Here is an 18,709-nt window from a genome sequence, read left to right as displayed (position 1 = left end):
GAAACTTCTTGCTCGTTATCTGCATTATGTTGTCTGCCTGGTATACCGCTTGCTTTCTCCTCTATCTCTCTTCCTATTCCGTTGCTCTATTGCCATCCTTGTTTAACGACCCTCGACTTTTGTTCAATTCCCGTATAAAGATCGCGGGGTTAAAACATGATAAGTCACATTTCCTATTTTCTTCTTTTTTTTTTTTTTTTATATAAGGAAACGTTTCTAAAATTCAGTTCGTTCTTAATTAATCCAATGTTACTAAAATTGTTTCCTTATTTGTTTTCGAAATTTTCAAAATATCTGCTTGTCATTTATATTAACATATCGCTTGTCTTAATAACAATTATTACGTCTTTGACCTCCACGAAACTTCGTCAATTAACAAGTTGTTTTCATTTTCAATGTACTTATCGTGTACTTGTCATATTTTTCTGCTATGATAGTCACATTACGTCCACCCTGAGAAGAAGAGGAAGATCATTTCCATTTCATGAAACCGCTCGTTATTTTGATCGATCGTGTATCAGTATGTCGTCATGGAAATATTCATTTTCCTTCATGTCGCTTTTTCGGCCGTGGTTTCTCCGGTAAGGACGCATCCTTGAGACTTCGTTTAGGGAGGAAAGTTTGATGGCAGTGGAACTAGGGGAAGAATCTACCATGCGTTCAACGAGACCCTTTGCGGTGCTCGTTTCGCATTAAACATCCCTGGGCTCGTGGCCGTGCAAACCGAATGCAGCCAACAGCAGTTCCGTTCTTAGACGGAATAATTCATCCTTTCGATCGGAAGATGGTACGTCTTCGACGCTATGAAATATTTATTCCCATCGGGTTTGTGATTTGCTTCGCGTCGTCGCTGGCTTTGATACACCTGCGCGCCCTCTATTCCGCAATTGGCATGACTCTGGCACTAGGAGATGAACGGAATACGATTCATCGTGGGTAGTTTGTCGGTCGAATTTCATTCGACGACATTTAAAAAAGATGTTTCCCTTCGGTTCAAGAAGTCCAACTTCTTCCTTTCGCGTAATGACTCCACGAGAGATATTCGTCGATCGATGGAATTGTTCGAATTTCCCTCGACGAACCGCAGCTATAAAAATAAAAACCCGTCTTATCGGGACTCGCCCTCGACGCGGTGGCATCGTTTCCGTTTTATGGATAAGCCCGTCGCTCGTTTGCGAACGGAGAATATATTCACGGTCGCTGGTTGTTTCCTCCGGCTGTTTTATCGGACGTTCCTCAAAAACCGGAATCCGTGACAAGATCCATGGGCGATGCGGAAGAAAGGGTTGGGAGTTAGGAAGATAGAACGAGGTGTCTCCGTCTTAAAAATAGAGTTTCCTCCGGGTCAACGAACCGGAAGATATCTTATCGACCTAATATGCCCGTAAATCATCGTCGCGTGAACGTAGCCCACACCTTTTCACATGCATACCTCTGCCACGTCAGCTTCTGCTCTCCGCGTCACCACGACTTTCCTCTCGGAATCCGCTGGTTCCTTTCCGACTCGATCAACTTCGCTGACTCTGTTCTTCCCCGGCGAGAAAAGTCTTTCCTCGAACACGACAGATAAGTGTATTTCTCGGAGCAAAACGGATATGATTAGCCAGCGCCGCATACCCGTTTGATCGTGAATCGACTAACAACAATGGAGGTTTCTTTTCCGTTTCCCAGTATTCTTTTCCTAACTATGCTCTAACTATACCCATCTGTGATCAAAAACGCGTACGTTTCGTTCATTCGTAGAACGTGTCGCTGGGAGAATGATTTTATAGGGGCTCGTTCGACCGTCGCTTCCGCATCCTTCGTGAAATAATAAGGGTAACTAGATTGATAAAGGGGCATCGAGGAGGGAAGCTCGTGTTCGACGATTGCCCCTTAACGACTGTCTCGAATAGATCACCATCGTACTATCGTTGGTTGTTTAACCAACATCGAATTCTGTATTTTCACGAAGAGCAAATATTGTCGCCTTTCAAATATATTGCTACGATTTTCATTGTTCTCTCTGTATTTTTTATCCACCGGTCGATCGATATTCTTTACGCGAATGTTTTTCTTTTTTTTTTCTTTTTTTCTTCTTTAACATCGGTACAATGTTTCACCAGGAACGACCGCTGTATGAAGTCATATTATTCGAGAAATAATTTCGAGGCTACAAGACGAGCCGTTTAAACCATATCGTCACAATGTAGCGGACGTCTCGCGGACTTAACGCACACAAGCTCGTTCCTTTGCGCGGGCTTCAACCTGTCGTATTTTTTGTTCCCATTCTTCTTTAACGAACTATTTAAAGTGCCATCCCCGTGGCACGAGCCAAAGAAGTTAATTAAAGTCCTTGAAAGGGGAAATTACATCCCAGTAAGAAACACTCTGACCTGGCCCTCGGTAATAATATAAAAATTACTTTCCGCGTCTTTTATACCGTTTGGAGCTACAAAGTGACTGCGTTGTATGTCCTCCTACAACCAGAAAAATACCCATCCTGTTTCACGAAGAGACAAAGATAATTTCTTGCGATGGGCTAAAGGAGACGAAAGCTGAAAAGACAAAAAAAAAAAAAAGGAAAAAGAATTGCAAAACCGAATGAATATCGGTGATGATAAAAAACTGGATCCTCGGAGATTGGAAGTTTGTTGCAGTCTCGGAGAAGACGTCGTTTAATATCGGCTTTTCACGGAATGCGCCGCGAGAATATCGCCATGAAGGAAGCTTGGGGTGAGTTTAACGACGTTTGTAGAAAAACAACGGGCCACAGCCGTATTGTTTGCCGCGGCAACGTAGCGACGCCGCGACTTGGCGCTTTTCAACTCGACTGCGACGCATTCGAGACGGGGTCCGATTCCAGTAAGACGTCTGTTTTCTTCCATTTACTCGGCACAATGTGTACAGGGAGTTATTCTTCTTGTAAATTTCGTTGCTCTACTTTAATTTCGTGGCGCAACGACGATGGCAGTGGTGCCGCCGCGTCGCGGTAATGAGAAATCTCGACGACCGCCTCTAGCGTAAATACCGCACGCATTCGCCCCGCGTAATGTTTACTCGTTCGAGCTTTTATTCTGTTCGGTCTTTAAACGCGGTGCTTGATTAAGATACGCTACGTTTATCGACATGGATATGTCGCTGAAATTACTTCCGGCAAGTTTCTACGTGCTCCTTAAAGACGTGAACAAGAATAGACGACAACGTTTCGATCAAATAGTTACAAACGAGTCTCTCGTGTCGAAACAGATGATTATATTATGTTATATGATTGAAACTGAATTGATCGAATATATTAGATTATATAGTATATCTTTTAGCCTTTCGCTGCAATTTAATTGAAATGCAACGTATTTTCATAGAATAATAATGATACAATGAATAACGTACGATGTTTTCGATTATTTCGTGTGTGAAATAGCTTTAGTTCAAAAGATTATTCATCTTTATCAGTAAATGGATTTGTTCAAGTAATTTCCCCGTATAAAATGTAAAAATTTTTGGTGCTTTCTAGATCATTTCTTCAAGTTCGTATTTTTATAATACGGTACTAAACATTTTATCTTTAATTAATAATTTAACTATTTATTTCATTAATAATCAGTGATCAAACATATAATACTTTACATTTTATCTTTGGTTAATAATATAACATTTCATTTAATTACTAATGAATAACCAAACATAGTACATATTTGCATTTTATCATTTATCAATAATTTCATATTTTATTCAATTAATGATCAGTGGCCAAACATATTATTTAATTTCGTTATTGATAAATAATTTAACGTTTCATTTATTTAATAATCAATGATCAAACGTATTATTTGCAGTGAATGGAATGAATTTGTTGTTTGCAAAAATTAAGAAGATTTACATTTTAAGATTAAAGAAATGTGAACAGACTTAATGTTCAATTTAGTAATACTTGCTCTCGGTGAATTTCTAGAGAACGGGAACGAGCAGAATACACGCGTTTTATGGTTCGCGAACATTTCTCACTGATAAACGGAAAACGTCCACGGAATTTCTGCTTTGCTACTCTCTTCGAGATCGTATAAGATACTCCGTGCCATATTCGACATGCTCGTAACAAGACGCTTAAAGTAATCTTATTATCGTAGCTGCACTACGTGTTTTCGTGCGTCGAATACTTGCTTGTTTCCATCGGAAAATGAATTCACTTCCTCCAAGTAGAGGAGAAAAAATTTCTTCCGTAAAATTCGTCTGAAAACACACGACCTTTCGTTCTTTTCGCTGCCTTTTTTCATGTTTCTGTTTCGTCACCATCCGTTGCGACGAAGCGAGGAAAGAACGATTATTTTTAATTTAACGTGACTCTCTGTGTCATTCGCAAAAGGTGGAATTTCTTTCGAGTTCCACAGGCTGTCCTTTTATTCGGCGAGCGGACGAAATTCGCGGAAATTTTATACGGAAATAATTACGCGTCCCGAGCTCGAGTTACGTCGCAGATCTAATTCGACAACGGTGCGCTTTGGGGACCCGGCTAAACGAGCGTTGAACTTCGTCAGAGAGAACCCACGTTTTCCAGTTTCACCTTTCGTTTCTGCATCTCGACAAATACAGTCTATTCATTAGTTCTCACGATATTTCCATAGCTACTCGATTGTGCTGGATTTCTCTTGCATAATTCACCCTCTTACGAATCATGTATCGTAAATTTTCACCCTGCTCTCTATATAGCTTTGAACTCAATTATTTTACACAGCCCAAGTTTCTATTTACTGGAAGTCGTATAACCAACCTCTCTTCGTGTAGGTATTCCAATCAAATGTGAAAGATTTTCTCTCGAGTCGAGTCTTTCGTTACCCATTTGATCCACCGTTCGATTATACCGTTCTTTACAACCATACGACGCGAACGATAACGAAGACATAATCGCAACGTAGCAGTGCGTCTAGGAAAAGACTCTTGGCTCGTCTCCGCGGAAAATTCGAGTCGGTGGAAAAAGAAGGCGGTTTTCGTGGCCCTCTCTCTTTCTGACAGGTGAATGTGCCGCGGTGGATGCAGAGAAGGCAGAGTTAGTGTAGGACGGATGGGGCCGGCTGGAGTCGGTCGTTCCTCTCTTCCCGTAGGTTTCATGGTTTGTAAATATTACCTGCCACGATACGTCTGCCGAGTTTATGCTTGGCTTGGTTGCCGCGTAACCGAGAGCCGTGTGATACGGGGTGGTAGCAAGCTTGGAAGCCGGCGCTGGAAGCAGAGAAAGAGGGAGAAAGCAGAGGCGAACTCACCGAGTTTTTACCCCATTCTGGAGTCTGAGTGCCTCGCTCCGCTGACTCTCGAAACGGGTTGCACAGCCAGGTCCTACACACCACCACATTTTCCTTTACCCACCGCCTACTACTACTATTCCTATTCCACCCTCTGCTTTCGCCACCATCTCTTTCTCCGACAGGCTATTCCCTTCTAACGTGTCTCTTTTTCTCCAGCATCGGTTTCTCTTCGTTCTGCGTCCTTGCTTCACCCTCTTTCAGGCCTCTGCTCTCTTGCCAACCTTTCAGCCGAGACCATCAACTTACGCGGAACGCTAGTTCATGGGTGGATTGGGACAGCCTCGAGATTTTGGATAAGATACCGCTATCCTTTTAAGGGTTTCAAATTCTGCTTCTCAATCTTCCACCGAGTTTCTATGCTTTCTATCGGTTCGGAGATTTTTCTTGCGCCGATTAACGACCTCGTGAAGAGCAAAGGGGGAAAGAAAGACACAGCGTCATGCGGGTTTGATATTGGGGAAAGGAACGATGGTATTCCATCTTAAGAAAAAGAGGCTACAATTCGGTGGTGGTTCCCCGGCGGATCGATCTACCGTTCCTATAAAGGAAGCATGGAAGTGTGACTCGTTTCTTTTTATTTTCATTTTCTTTCGTTCTTCGTGCTCCCTTTCTCCTCTAGGAAAATTCCAACGGGAAAACAGGAAGCGGACTTTTCTTAGGGATACATTTTCGTCACAGTTGGTGTACGTGTGCGCCAGGGTTAGTCTCGTTTGTGTTAGGTAATTATCACGGGCCTCGTGATACACCCTTTCTTCGTAAATAGTCCGCGGGCGCGTTACACCTATTTTGTTTCTATTTACCTTCAATTTTCATTATGACCTTTTGAAAGAGCGCCACAATCCTATAGAGAGCTTGGCGTCGACGGCCTCGCCGTTATCGAGATTTTTTTAATTAAGAGTTCAGATCCGCTTCATTTGGAGTCTGTCCGCTTTTATCCGGCTTTCAACCATCCACCGTAAAAGTTGATTCTGCGGCTACGGGTATCAACATCTTGTAGTTGCAGTCGCACAAAGCCTCTCCGGATTTAATTCCGAGGTATCGCCGCGGCGCCCTCCATTTTCCCTTACACCCTCGCCGCACCACTTAACAGCTTTTCTTTCTCCCTTTTCTCGCCTTTACCACCCGTGTCCTTAGCAAGCTTCTAGCGCAGAGACAATTATGTTGCGCGCAGACTTCAGGAACGGATTCGTACTGCTAGAAAGCCTCGAATCTACAACGGGGATCGACGAAGACTTTTCATGTTTTTAACATTTTTAGATTTAAAGATACGACGAAGATAATTTGCATATCGTTTCTTTTGAGTACTCGAATAATAGAATATTGTGATAATAAATATTTTTAAGCGGTGCATTAGGAAAATTAAGAATAGGAATAAAATTATATAAATGGTGAATTAAAAAATATAAAGATTGGAATATTCCTTGGAACCTGCAATAAAATTGCAGAGTTCCAGACAATATACAGCGAAGTAACGGGGAAAAAGATATTAATTTCGAATTCTCTTCCATAACCGATGCTGAAAATCAAAAGTCAATAATGCAAATCGAACGAAGTGAATTGCAAATGAAATTTTGCGTTAACGAAACGTTGGCATTTAATGGATTAATATATCCACGTGATGCAGAGATCGTCGTAGAGTATTACGTCTTCTGACGAATAATATATATATATGTAGTGACTTCCTGGTTAACATGACGTTATCATAATTATATTAAATAAACAGCACGCGGACTGCGTAACAGAATATCCCAGCGTGCGTGTTCGTTTCGAGAATTCCGCGAGAAATTCCGTGCTGTTTGCCCGTGGAACATCCATATTTGAGGTCAACATTCTTAGATGAAGCGACAGTAGTACGTATCTCCCGCATGCATATTTGCTACTCTGCAACGAGCTTCATATCGATTCGTTGAAATAATTTAGTCTTCGTCGGCGAAAACGGTACTAAAAGCGGCGTATTCGCTACCTCGGAATACGGTTGCTAGTAGAAACGATCGGATATTCTTGCTGGAATTAACGAGTAGGAAAAATGAGTTTCGAGTTGGCGCGTTAACATCGAGCTACGCAATGGCTGGAAGACGAATTTATCGAAATCCTCCTCTCCGCTCCCAACACACTTTCGCGGATCCATTGTAATAAAACAACGAAATCGTGCACAGCTTCCGGCGTTTAATTAATACGTCATGAATTTATGAGATACGTCGGAATGGTACAAGCATATGAAGTCCGGTTAATGAGGCTTAGTGTTATTAGGTTTGCCAATGTTCGGTTATTAACGCTCTACATTCTACAGTTTCGATAAAAGGGAACAATTCGTTAATTAACGTTGAAGCGAAGCGAATTCTAAACTATGTCGTTGGTTGTAAGAAAATCAGTGCGATACATCAGATAAAATATGGAACCTACAGGTAGCAATTGGAAGAATTACAGATGACATCAATATGAAAAAAAAAAAGGAATTCTCTTTCATCGTGCCAATACTCATTCGCACTGTCGAGTGAGAACAATAAGCTAGATCGAATGAAAGGGTACAAACGAACTTTTGTTTATTTCGCTGCAGTCACTACAAAATATTGAAGATAAAAAATCTCGTCTCAAACTAGCAACCTGTTAATATTCTTGATCGAAATTGCGACAATATTTCAAGAAAGGAACTGAAGAATTACCAAAAATTAATAGTTCTCAAAAACAATAATTAATATACTATTTATCGATAAATGCTTTAATAAATATTTTAAAGTTACACATAAACACGACGTTACTCGTGGAATGACTCAATAGCGTAATGGCGTCGCTAAAATCTTGAAAACGTTACATATTCTTCATACCAAATATTAAGTATTAAGTATCATTAGAAAAATAATAAGTATTGTATTTTAAAATAGCTAGTAGAATATTCGGTATTGCTTGATGGTAGAGTCTAGGTGGCTCAGAGCTTTTCAAGAATGACAAATCCGCCCCTGTCGGCCCTGCGCTTTCAAGACACGCTTTCGAGCGGCTGGTTGTTTGTGTGTTTCAGTGGTGAACCAGCGTTACGATCCGGAAGTGCAGTGTCCCGGCGGTTTCCTCGGCAACAACGTACTTATGCGATGCAACGTGCCCAGTTTCGTTCGCGACCACGTTACCATTACGTCTTGGCTTCAGGAACCGTCCTTCAACATCTACCCGTCAACGATGGGAGGTGAGTAAACACCAGAAACATCTCTGGCTATCCTCTAATGATGTCTGTTCATAAATAAGAACGAGCAGTAGGGTGAAATCTCTCGGAATGAATATCATCGTCTTTCAACCGGTTATTCTTGCGAATTTATATTTGTATTTATTCCTTTTATGAAGTCGGATGAAGATAAAAATCGTGGGTTTGACGTACAAGCGACTTCTTCAAGGAATATTCCGTGAATATCGAAAACATCTCAAGAATCCTTAAATATAATTGAACTGATCCGGAGGCAGGTCGGGTTGTCTTATGCAGATTATGTCTCTATCTTGCGATTCTTATAACGTGATTAGATTATGGTTGTTTATACAGGCTCAATATGCAAGGAATATATGATGTTCATGCGCGTGAAATATGCAAATGTGCATGAAAAATATGCGAAAACACGTTATCTATGTTTCATATAAGTCGAATATTATCTACGATAGAATATCTAATAATAGATGTTTGACAATAATTTTCCAACTATTTTGATATTTATAGTTTGTGTAGTATAATAAATTACAAGAACTTTGTTCAAGTTTGCAATTGTTAACTGACGATGATTCGATATAATACACGATGCTCGTCTATCTTTTGTGGTATTTACTTTTAACAAAATTGAAGAAAATTTTCTTATATTATACAGTTTACGTGATACACGTGTAATTATGTGAGAAATTTAGTCAAATTCAATTATTCCAATTCGAAAGACAAATTACTATATTTAATGCTCAACAGACGGTACAGAATTTTGATCTATAGTTTTATATGATTTATAGTTGTCACCGATTACGTATTATTGTGACTGACATTTTATACAGTTATGATAGACTGAATCAATTTTATGATATAAATGTTCTACAGAAACATTAGACTTGCAGTTATTCTTGTATGCGATACAAGAATTCCATTCATCTGAACCCGTCTGGGGACAAATAGTTCATATTACTGGAATTCATATAATAGGAGTTCTCTCCATTATCTATTATTTTCATTCGCATAATTGAGGTTCACATTCAAATAAATGGATTCTATCGGTAGAATATCAATTAGAATTTCGTTTCAACAAATGGAATTTGAAGAAAATGAATTCTACTGTATATACTTAAACATAAATATGCGACATTGCAGAAATTTCAAAATAGAAGTCACATTTTTCAATAACACAAGAAATTTTTATTTAAACGTAATTTATCTACTTACATTCTAAAAAATATGAATTTGCTTTTTGATCAAATTACTCTCGCGAAACACCAAAAATATATAATATTAAAGTCTAAGTTTATCACAATCGTTTGAAATTTATGTTATGGAAAAAATTGTATCCAAACGTCCTGTTCTCGGACACAAGGTAGGGTTGGCATTGCGGATACGCCAAGTTTTCGCCTGAAGCGTAGCGATTCCGTTAACGAGACAAACTTCATTAATTATGAAGCAGTTCGATCAGGTATGCTTCACAGTTTTGAATGTGTTCGTTAATAAACCAGGCGGATCTATTAATACACTCATCAATTGCAGTAAGACGATCGATAGACGACCAAACTTTCGTCGTTGCACGGTCGGAATGAGTTCGAAGTTGAACGAACTCGAGCAACAACCGTCGGAAAAGCAGATAGTCAAATCAAAATTCATTACCACGATTCGTGCGCTTCAATTCAAAAATTTAAATTTCAATCAAAATACTTGGAACTAAGTTAAAAAATTGGAATCTAGAGTCGATTCGAACTCGAAGAAACTTCCATTTTACGTGTAATTATGATCGAAACGTGATTTCTGTTCACATAAATTTATTATCGCGATTCATGAACTTGAACTTGGAAAATTAAATTTGAATCTAGGAATTAGGGTTTACATTCGAAAATAGAAATTTGGGACCATTTAAAACTCGGGCAAGCTTTATTCTCCAAGTGACTGTAATCAAACGTACGTTCTAGTTCCACAAAGTTATCGTAATTCGCAAATTTAGAGTCAAAGATTCCAGTTTGAACAGTACGAATAGGTGCGTGTTCGGTGAAGTTTTCGTTTCTTCTTATAGTTATGACTGAAACGCGATTTTTGTTTCCACAGATGGCAAATACCATATGCTCTCAAGTGGCGAGCTTATGATACTGAATATCACGCGGGAGGACGCAGAGCGGACATATCGGTGCAGGACGCATCATCGTTTGACGCAGGAAACGGTCGTCAGCAGCAACGTCGGCAGGCTTCAGCTGACTGGTGAGTGCATTAAAATTCGTTTTGCGTAGCCTCCGATAAGATAACACGGTTTCGACTTGATTCACACAGTTCTCTCTGAATTGATCGAAAATTCATAACCCGGCTAAAATATGTTTATCATATGATAATATGATACCATGTAAATTAATCGATACATATAGAGGTCCACCAAGGATCGCTTCTTTTTCTCATTTACATTTATGAGGTTACAAAGGGAGTATCGTCGACGTGCAAATTTTATCTGACAAAATTCTGAGGCTCTACTTTCTCTCCTTTTAAGCTTATTAAACTTCAGAAACCTCCTTTTTCGGGACTGTTTAAAAATATTTTGAAAAAGCAAGGATATTTCAGAGGCAGCTGACTTTACTTTGGCTACTTTACGTAGTAATTGCAAAATAAACAAAGTTGTAGACATGGTTTATTAACAAACGGCATGATAGAGCAAAGATGGCACGGAGTATAACACGCGCGTTGAATATTTTTCCTTCGTTTACCAAAGCTGAAGCAAAGCTGGGTAAACAGCGGAAAAAGTGAGAAAGAAGGAAGGGAACAATATTTCCTGTCCGTTAACACACTTTCTTTCAACGTTTCCCTCGTACATTTTCTGAAAGCTCGAGGCACGTTCCTTCGAAGCTTTGCCCGTTAACTCGACTAATAAAGTTTTAACACGAGCCGAGGGACGTTTTAGCGTGAACCGAGGATGGTATTAATAAGAGTATCGAAAGAATAGCATCGTCCTCTTGGCTGTGTTATCGAAGGATCCATCGAGGCACAGAAAAGTTTTCCCCTTTTATCGCCTTTGGATAGGCGACGAGCAGATACACGCCAGCGGAAACTTATTATTGCAGCTCGATGCGATATTTACAAATTTCTTGCAAGCACCGTTGAATATTTATGAACCGATTACCCTCCGTGGAGAGCGTCAGATGCCGTGCATTTCATTCTTCGATCCAATCCAACCTTCTAGATCGATTATCGAAGCTACGATTCAAACTTGATCTCCTTCGAGTGCGTGAATCCGTAATTGGACAGCAACTAGACGCTCGTGAGTTTTCTCAACACCCGGTGGATCGAAACACGGTGCCTTCCCTTCGTAATCATTTCCATTCACCCACTGCTCTCCATTCTTTCCCCTTTCTATTTCATTTTTCGTTCCAACTTGCCGAGCGAAGACGTCAGGGTACCCGCGGTTATTAAATTTTTTTCAATAACAAAACGGGGACAATGTGGAAAAAAACTGGGACACTAAACGCTGCAGGATATTCTCCTGACCCTCTTCGCTCGTTCACGAAGAAAACCGGGCTCCAAGTTACTCGTTGGTGACGCTCTGGATCTGTTCGATTTCGATTTTGTAAGCGACAGTCATTTGAGAACTAAGAGCTTGGGACGAAAATATTCGTCGACGATCTGGGTAGCTTTAATTGGGAAGCAACCGACCGGCAAGCGGAAGATCCAGGGTCGATCTCCGGGTCAGCAACCCGATCGGCCGAATATTTTTCTCCCTACAGTTTAAACATTTCGCCCTACCGACGTACCAGTCGCTATATGCTCTGTCAATCATTATCGTTGGAAAAACATCGTGAAAGGGACAGCAGCTGAAAGAAAACCCGCGGCGGTAAAAATTTTTCCTCGCCTCGATTGCGAATCCTTGATCGTTTGCGTTTTATTGCCTGGAGAAATAGCTGTCGGAATTTTTATTGAGCCACGTCGAAACTGATCGCCTAACCGTTCATTCTTCTTTTCATACGTTCTATCGTTGAATTCTCGAATAATTTTTTTTCAATATTTTCGAACTTTCTTTGATCACATATGCCAAATAAACCTGTTTTATTTGATAAACAAACTAACGTGATAAATAGTTCGAATTTTCTATTCTTGCTGCCTGAGCGAATTTACAGTTTACTCCCACGAGATTGAGTAAAAGTGCAAACGTCGTGTCTCACGTTGCAAACATCGCGATGCTATCACACGGTTACGAACCCGCGATAAACTCACCCTCTTCCCCTGGTTGTGCACGCACGATCGCACGTGATTCGATATTACGCGTTTAGCGGCGCTGATCGATCGACAGCCCGATAGTAGTGGTGCGTCCGTGAATAGGAAAAAGAGCTTGCGTCGGTGAACGGAGTTCAGGGCGGTTCATTAACGGCCGGGATGCAATTAGAGGCCTTATTTCGTGCGATCGGAACACTGGTCGATAACGCTATTTAATGGTATCAAAGATTGTTCCTTCAACACTAGATCTATCGACATCTTAAAAGTAAAATTTCCATCACAGAAATCAAAATATAAGATACACGATAGAATACGTAATTCAAGGGAAAGAAACAAATCTTTACCTATATACGTACTTGACAAAAGCTCATTCTAATGTCCAAAAATGTATTGTTTGTAAATTTGTAGAAAATGTCGACGAAAAATTTCGCATTGATTGTTTTGATTATTTTGGTAGTTTTAGTATTAACGAAGATTAACATTCTGTAAAGTTACTGATTTTAACAGTCTGTCGAACCAGGATAGATCAAGATTCTCAATACCGTTCGTCTTTCTAGTTGAAATCTATATAGCAGCGTAATTAATTAATTACTGAAATGTTATGCATGTACACGTTAATAATTTCTGTAGCGCCAAAGTAATTGTCATATTTAGTAACAAATTAGACGTGATTTCAAGTCAATAGACAGAAAATTGTTTCTCAAATTTCCCTTACAACTTACCATTATATGTGTCATCATTTTGGAATGAACGAATTTTTCGAAACGAGTGATTTGTTTCTTGAGAATTGAATATTGATCGTGTAATTACGTAATAAAATTGAGGAAATTTATAAAAAGTGAAGCTATTCAGTTTGGACTCTCAGCGGCTTACATAGTAATATCGAACAAGTTAAGCCATAGTACAAAAATCGAAGGAAAACTAAGGGGAAAGGGAGCAAAAAAATATTCAATATCCCCCGACATGATTCGCAAAATCATAAATACAAAGCCTATCCATTCTACTCCAGATTTTTCCAACGTTAGTCCGTAATTTGATTCGCGTCGCATCGTCGAAGTCGCAGCGACGCGAAGAGGATTTAATGAGCCATCGGATGATCGACGTTCGATCAAAGTAAAAATTCTCTTAGTCGCGTAATTGCCAGTCTCGGTGGGGTTCTGGCCGCGAAGCCGTGTGAAAAGGTTCTCTCGATCGTTTCAGCGGAGGCCTGGCATCGCTTGTTCTTGTTACCCAGGCAAAGCTGGCTTCACCAGCGTTACGTCTGCTTTGGGGGTTAGCTACACCACGTCGGTAGAGAAGCGAAGTGGGGAGAAAGGGAAAATATGCAGGCGGAAAGACGCGAAGGAGGTGAGGAAGGCAAAGGAGAAGAAGAAGCGGAAAGGGGAGAAATCTCCACTCGAGCCGGGCTAACTAATGATGCTTCTCTTCACATGCCACACCTACCCTCCAGATTCATGTTGAAGCTTTAGACGTGCCTATACGCGATGCGTGTGGAGAAGAAAAAAAAACGGGCAAGACATTCTGCACGTTCTTCGCTACCACTTTTCCCCTAGCACGTGACCAATCCTCCATGTAGGAAGCGTCATAATTTATCGCCCGTTTCCTATACTTCCCCTTATTCGCATTTCCTTTTATTTTCATTTCCTATTTTTCGTCCTTTTCCGGGCGGGAAGGTAATTCCGGGTAGGTACCTCCTTTTTTTTGCCACGTTCCTCGATCGCTGAACGCTTTATATATCGATCTGTCATTCAGTCGATAAGTCTGCGCAGGTTGGCAGGGAATAATTAATACACCAGCAGCTTAATCGCGAAGCCACGGATATGTCAGCAGTCTCTCGTAATCACGACGAAGGTAAACGAAAGTACGGTGAAAATTGAGTTCGCGATAACGCTCGTTGCACAACCTCGTTCTCGTCTAGGGGATCTCGAATCGACATCGCGCAGCTAACGTTTCATTTTTAATCGCGCGCCAACTCGCACTGAAATTATTATTTAAGTTTAATCAACGTTATTACAGCTGCGTGGCGATTATTCCGCGCGTACAACGGTGGATAGTAAAACACGGCCGAATATTTAAACGTAACGGCAAATAGTCACGCACCAGGGCTAATTAGAAGCAAAATAGCCGGTCGAGTAATTTGAAATCTTCTTTTCTCTTCTGGTGATTTACAGGAACCACGTCCTTATAATGTTAATCTTTTGACAGTGTAGTAAAATGACGAGGAATCTCGGATGAACAATTTAGAAAATCATCATTCCTTATTATACGTATGATATATATATATACAAACAATACAAATTATATATACAATACAAATAATACAATATATATATATATAATACAATATATATATATATATATATATATATATATATATATATATATATTGTATTATTTGTATTGTATATATAATTTTCAACTTTTTGGGCGAAGTAAATATTAATAAAACTACCTTAAAATTTCCAATGCCTTTATAGGTATATAATACAGGATATAATACGATAAAATTCGATTAGAAGTATGCTAGAAAGTTATAATACACTGTTACACGTAGCTATGGTAATTATGAAGAATAAAATCATTGTAGGTTGTTATTATTGCAGTTATTAAAAATGTATCACTATCGGAATTGTCTGGAGCAATAGTCTATATATTTTTTTTTTCAGAAAGCTTTTCGGTTACACTACACATGACGAAATGTAAAACGTAAAGTTTAATAGGATACTACATTTATTTGTTCATTCCTGACTTTTTTGTAGAATGTTACTAAAATGTATAGAGTTAACACCCTATAGTAAACGGAACGCTACAGAAAGAATATAATATAAAAAGAGAATCTGGGTATCGAAGCGCACATTCAGGCTGGAAATTTCGCGTATGATGTTCCACGATACACACCGTCATACGCGAAAATTCGAACGGACCAGTGAATCGATGGCCAGCAGGTTTGTTTGCAATCCGTGCGTCTGCTCGCGCAGAGATTCCGCTTTAATGGAATAGAGAGGCGCTCACAGGCGGTCGTTTATCGCCATCGACGAACATTCTACGAGATATTCCGGAACCAAGTAATGTTTACCTGCTTGGATTGTGGGACCAGAAACCGAGAGAGAGCCATGGGAAATTTCGCGTTACAAGAATTGTTTAAAATTTCTAGATAAACACTGGTCGTATACTGGTACCTTTATACGTATCCGTACTATCTAAATAGTGATTACCTTTAACCGGATTGCAAATTATTATTAACCTGCGCATGCGCTGCCGGAAACGATATGTCGAACGCAAGCAATGCGTAATTGTTAGCTTTATATTCCCCCGCTAAAGATATGTTTGCAACAATTGGTTCCCCGTTTAACTTGCATCCCGTTTCGTGTGTGTACAAGATCGATGTGTAACGTTGTTCCCGAGCTACGGGATATTTGCGGCGGAATAATTTTGCGCAAAAGTTACGAGACGTAGATGGATCGTTTAATTTATGGAAAATAATAATAACAGGAGCCAACTAGCCAAACTAATTTATGTTCTGCTTGCTCCATCTTTGTAAAACGAGTCGTGGGCGAAGGGAAAATAATTTAGATTATCGGGCAAGGCGGAAATATACTACGACCAGAGATAAAACGGAAGAATGGAAAGAGATTTTATCGTTGTTAGTTACACCAGTTTGCGATCCATCTACGCGGTCACCGTGCACGTAAACGGAATCTGCGATGTTCAAATTACTCGAGACGTAACTCACGCGAAACTTTATTACACGGCCAAGAGTATTTTTTGCAAGAATATCAACGGTCAACGCCTATGATCATCGAGGCGTTCCTTCGCATCTGACGGAACGCGTGACGCGTTAATTCCTCGAGCGTTTCCTCATTCTCCTCTTCTTTCGCCCTTTTTCCCTTCAGGTCCCATCCTATCCTTTCCACTTTCTCTTCTATCGTCATATTTTATTCCTTTGGTAATCAGGCAAATTCAACTTTTCAGTTAACAAAGCGCTTGATTAAATTCTTCTGGGAAGAGCCACGGTAGTACGAAGCAGAGGAGACCGCTTTTGAACTTTGGCGAAAAACGAACAGCTGTCGCGAGTCCTTGCTACGATTCTTCTGGCCGCTCGTTCCACCGTATAATAAAACCTGGCCAACGTTGGATAGAAATTTATGCTAAGCGCGCATACATACTTACGAACTTAATAACGAAGTTCTAGGGTGTGTCCGATCGTTTGCATATTCTCGAATAGCCGTCCATCGTCGCAGTTTCTCTGTCTTCCCTTCCATTTGGAATACACCGAATTAACCGAAAACTCGAGGTACAACGATTTTCCCCAGTAACGAGCAAACTTTTCTGAATTATCTGTTATTCGCGGAAAATTTTCGAATCGCGTTCGGATGCTCTCGTATCGCGAAAAGCCTGCGGAAATAATTGCACCGCGTTGTTAGTTGCACGATGCTCCAGCTTCCGATCCTCGCGAAAACGATTTTACACAGATATACGTCTCACGCTGGTATACTATCGATGGATAAGAATCTGCATGCGACAGGCGTCGATCGTTTTGTATTTCCTTTATCGTGCAAGTCGCTTTTCTATGGCACCCAATGAGAATTAAAAGCTACGCTTGACGCTAATATCTTCTTTCCAGCCAAGGTATCGTGTAACGTTCGCGGTAATACAATGCACAGCGTTCAATTGCTTCACTGAATTCTCATATTGTAACGAGATCGTACGTCATTTGATGGTGCAACGCTAAAAACACTCGAGCGGTTATCGGCTGTGCTCGATAGACGAATCGTTAGCGTTGGTTGTGTAGAAACATCGAAACATGCGGGTGTATCGGATTCGGCCGGATTTCAGGGAAAACATAGAAAGCAATGGACGAGGCACGGTGGAAATAGGAACCGGGCTAATGACGCGATTCCCAGAGTCGATTCGCGAAAAACGTTTCGCTTTAATTACACCGACCGCCGTTTTCATTGCAGGTACACGGGCCGTTTTGTTGTAATATTCATTACCGTATTATTACGATGCTCTATGGCGCGTGCACGCGGTGCCGCTAACGCGCCCGATTCTCTTGTTGCATCGTTCCAAGCATCGCTAATTACGCGAATATCTGTTAATGAAATCTTAATGAAACCAATGGACTAATTGCGATTTCATTGACAACGAGGCCGAATAAATACAGAGATGAGTATACAAAGCCGTCTTTTTGCTCTCTTGAAAAGGTTGAACGCGAGTTGATCTACGTTAACGGTATATATATATACGCTTATGTGGTAGGTGATTTGAAATTCTTGGTGAACAACGACGAGATATGTACATCACCGTTATCTGTCCCTTTACGGTACGCCACGTCGCTGGACGAGTCGCTATCTCCGACCATAATTCCCCATTAAACGTCCGCCTGACGCGTTCCTTTTCGTTTTTTACACCTTTTTCTTCTTCTTTCCCTTCTTCCTCTTCCCCTCCTTCTTCTTCTTCATCATCATCTTCTCCTTCTTCTTCTTCTTCTTTTGCTTACTCTCCTTCTTCGTATCCATTCTTCTTTTTCCCACCTATTCCACCACCCTTCTATCTTGCCACGAAGAACCTTTGTTGCCACATTCCTTTTTCAGCCGACGGCTATTTATGACACGCCGTGGAAAACATTTCCCGTATATCATGGAACAAACTTACATGAACTCGTCCCGCGGGAGAAGAAGCACCAGCAACAGGGGCTGGCTACGTCTGTGTCGCAAAGTAACCCCCTGACTGTACGTATACGTGTGCGTGTATGTACTTGTTTCGCCAACGAAGATGATCTCGGAGGATGTATTTCATCCTTCGCTTCCTTCCTTGGACCTTCCTTCTCTTTTGTTAAATCTCCAGCGATATTGTCACTATCAATTTTCCAAACAATGTAATCCAATACTGTTCCTCCTAGTTTTTCCGTTATTTTCCACGTATCGTTCGCACGCCCTAGCCATCTAACACGACGCCGGGTCCGTAACGGAAAAGCGACGATCGCCATTAAGGAGAATTTCATTTCGTAATATACAGCAGT

The 18,709-nt window shown here is 40.5% G+C and overlaps 1 protein-coding gene across 1 annotated transcript in view; it reads left to right on the top strand.

Annotated features, from left to right (window-relative positions):
* The window catches only part of LOC138180572 (cell adhesion molecule Dscam2), a 163,515-nt gene that overhangs the window by 65,263 nt on the left and 79,543 nt on the right, over window positions 1-18,709 (top strand). The window contains exons 3-4 of the mRNA XM_069114569.1: window positions 8,296-8,457; window positions 10,543-10,692. Of these exons, the coding sequence (XP_068970670.1) occupies window positions 8,296-8,457; window positions 10,543-10,692 (312 nt within the window). The remainder of the gene's footprint in view (window positions 1-8,295; window positions 8,458-10,542; window positions 10,693-18,709) is intronic.

The sequence above is a fragment of the Bombus flavifrons genome, chromosome 6 (genome assembly GCF_040668555.2).
Source record: "Bombus flavifrons isolate JBK064 chromosome 6, iyBomFlav1_principal, whole genome shotgun sequence".
NCBI lineage: Eukaryota > Metazoa > Arthropoda > Insecta > Hymenoptera > Apidae > Bombus > Bombus flavifrons.
Note: the sequence above shows the minus strand (reverse complement) of the source record. Positions and strands in the feature narration are given on the sequence as shown.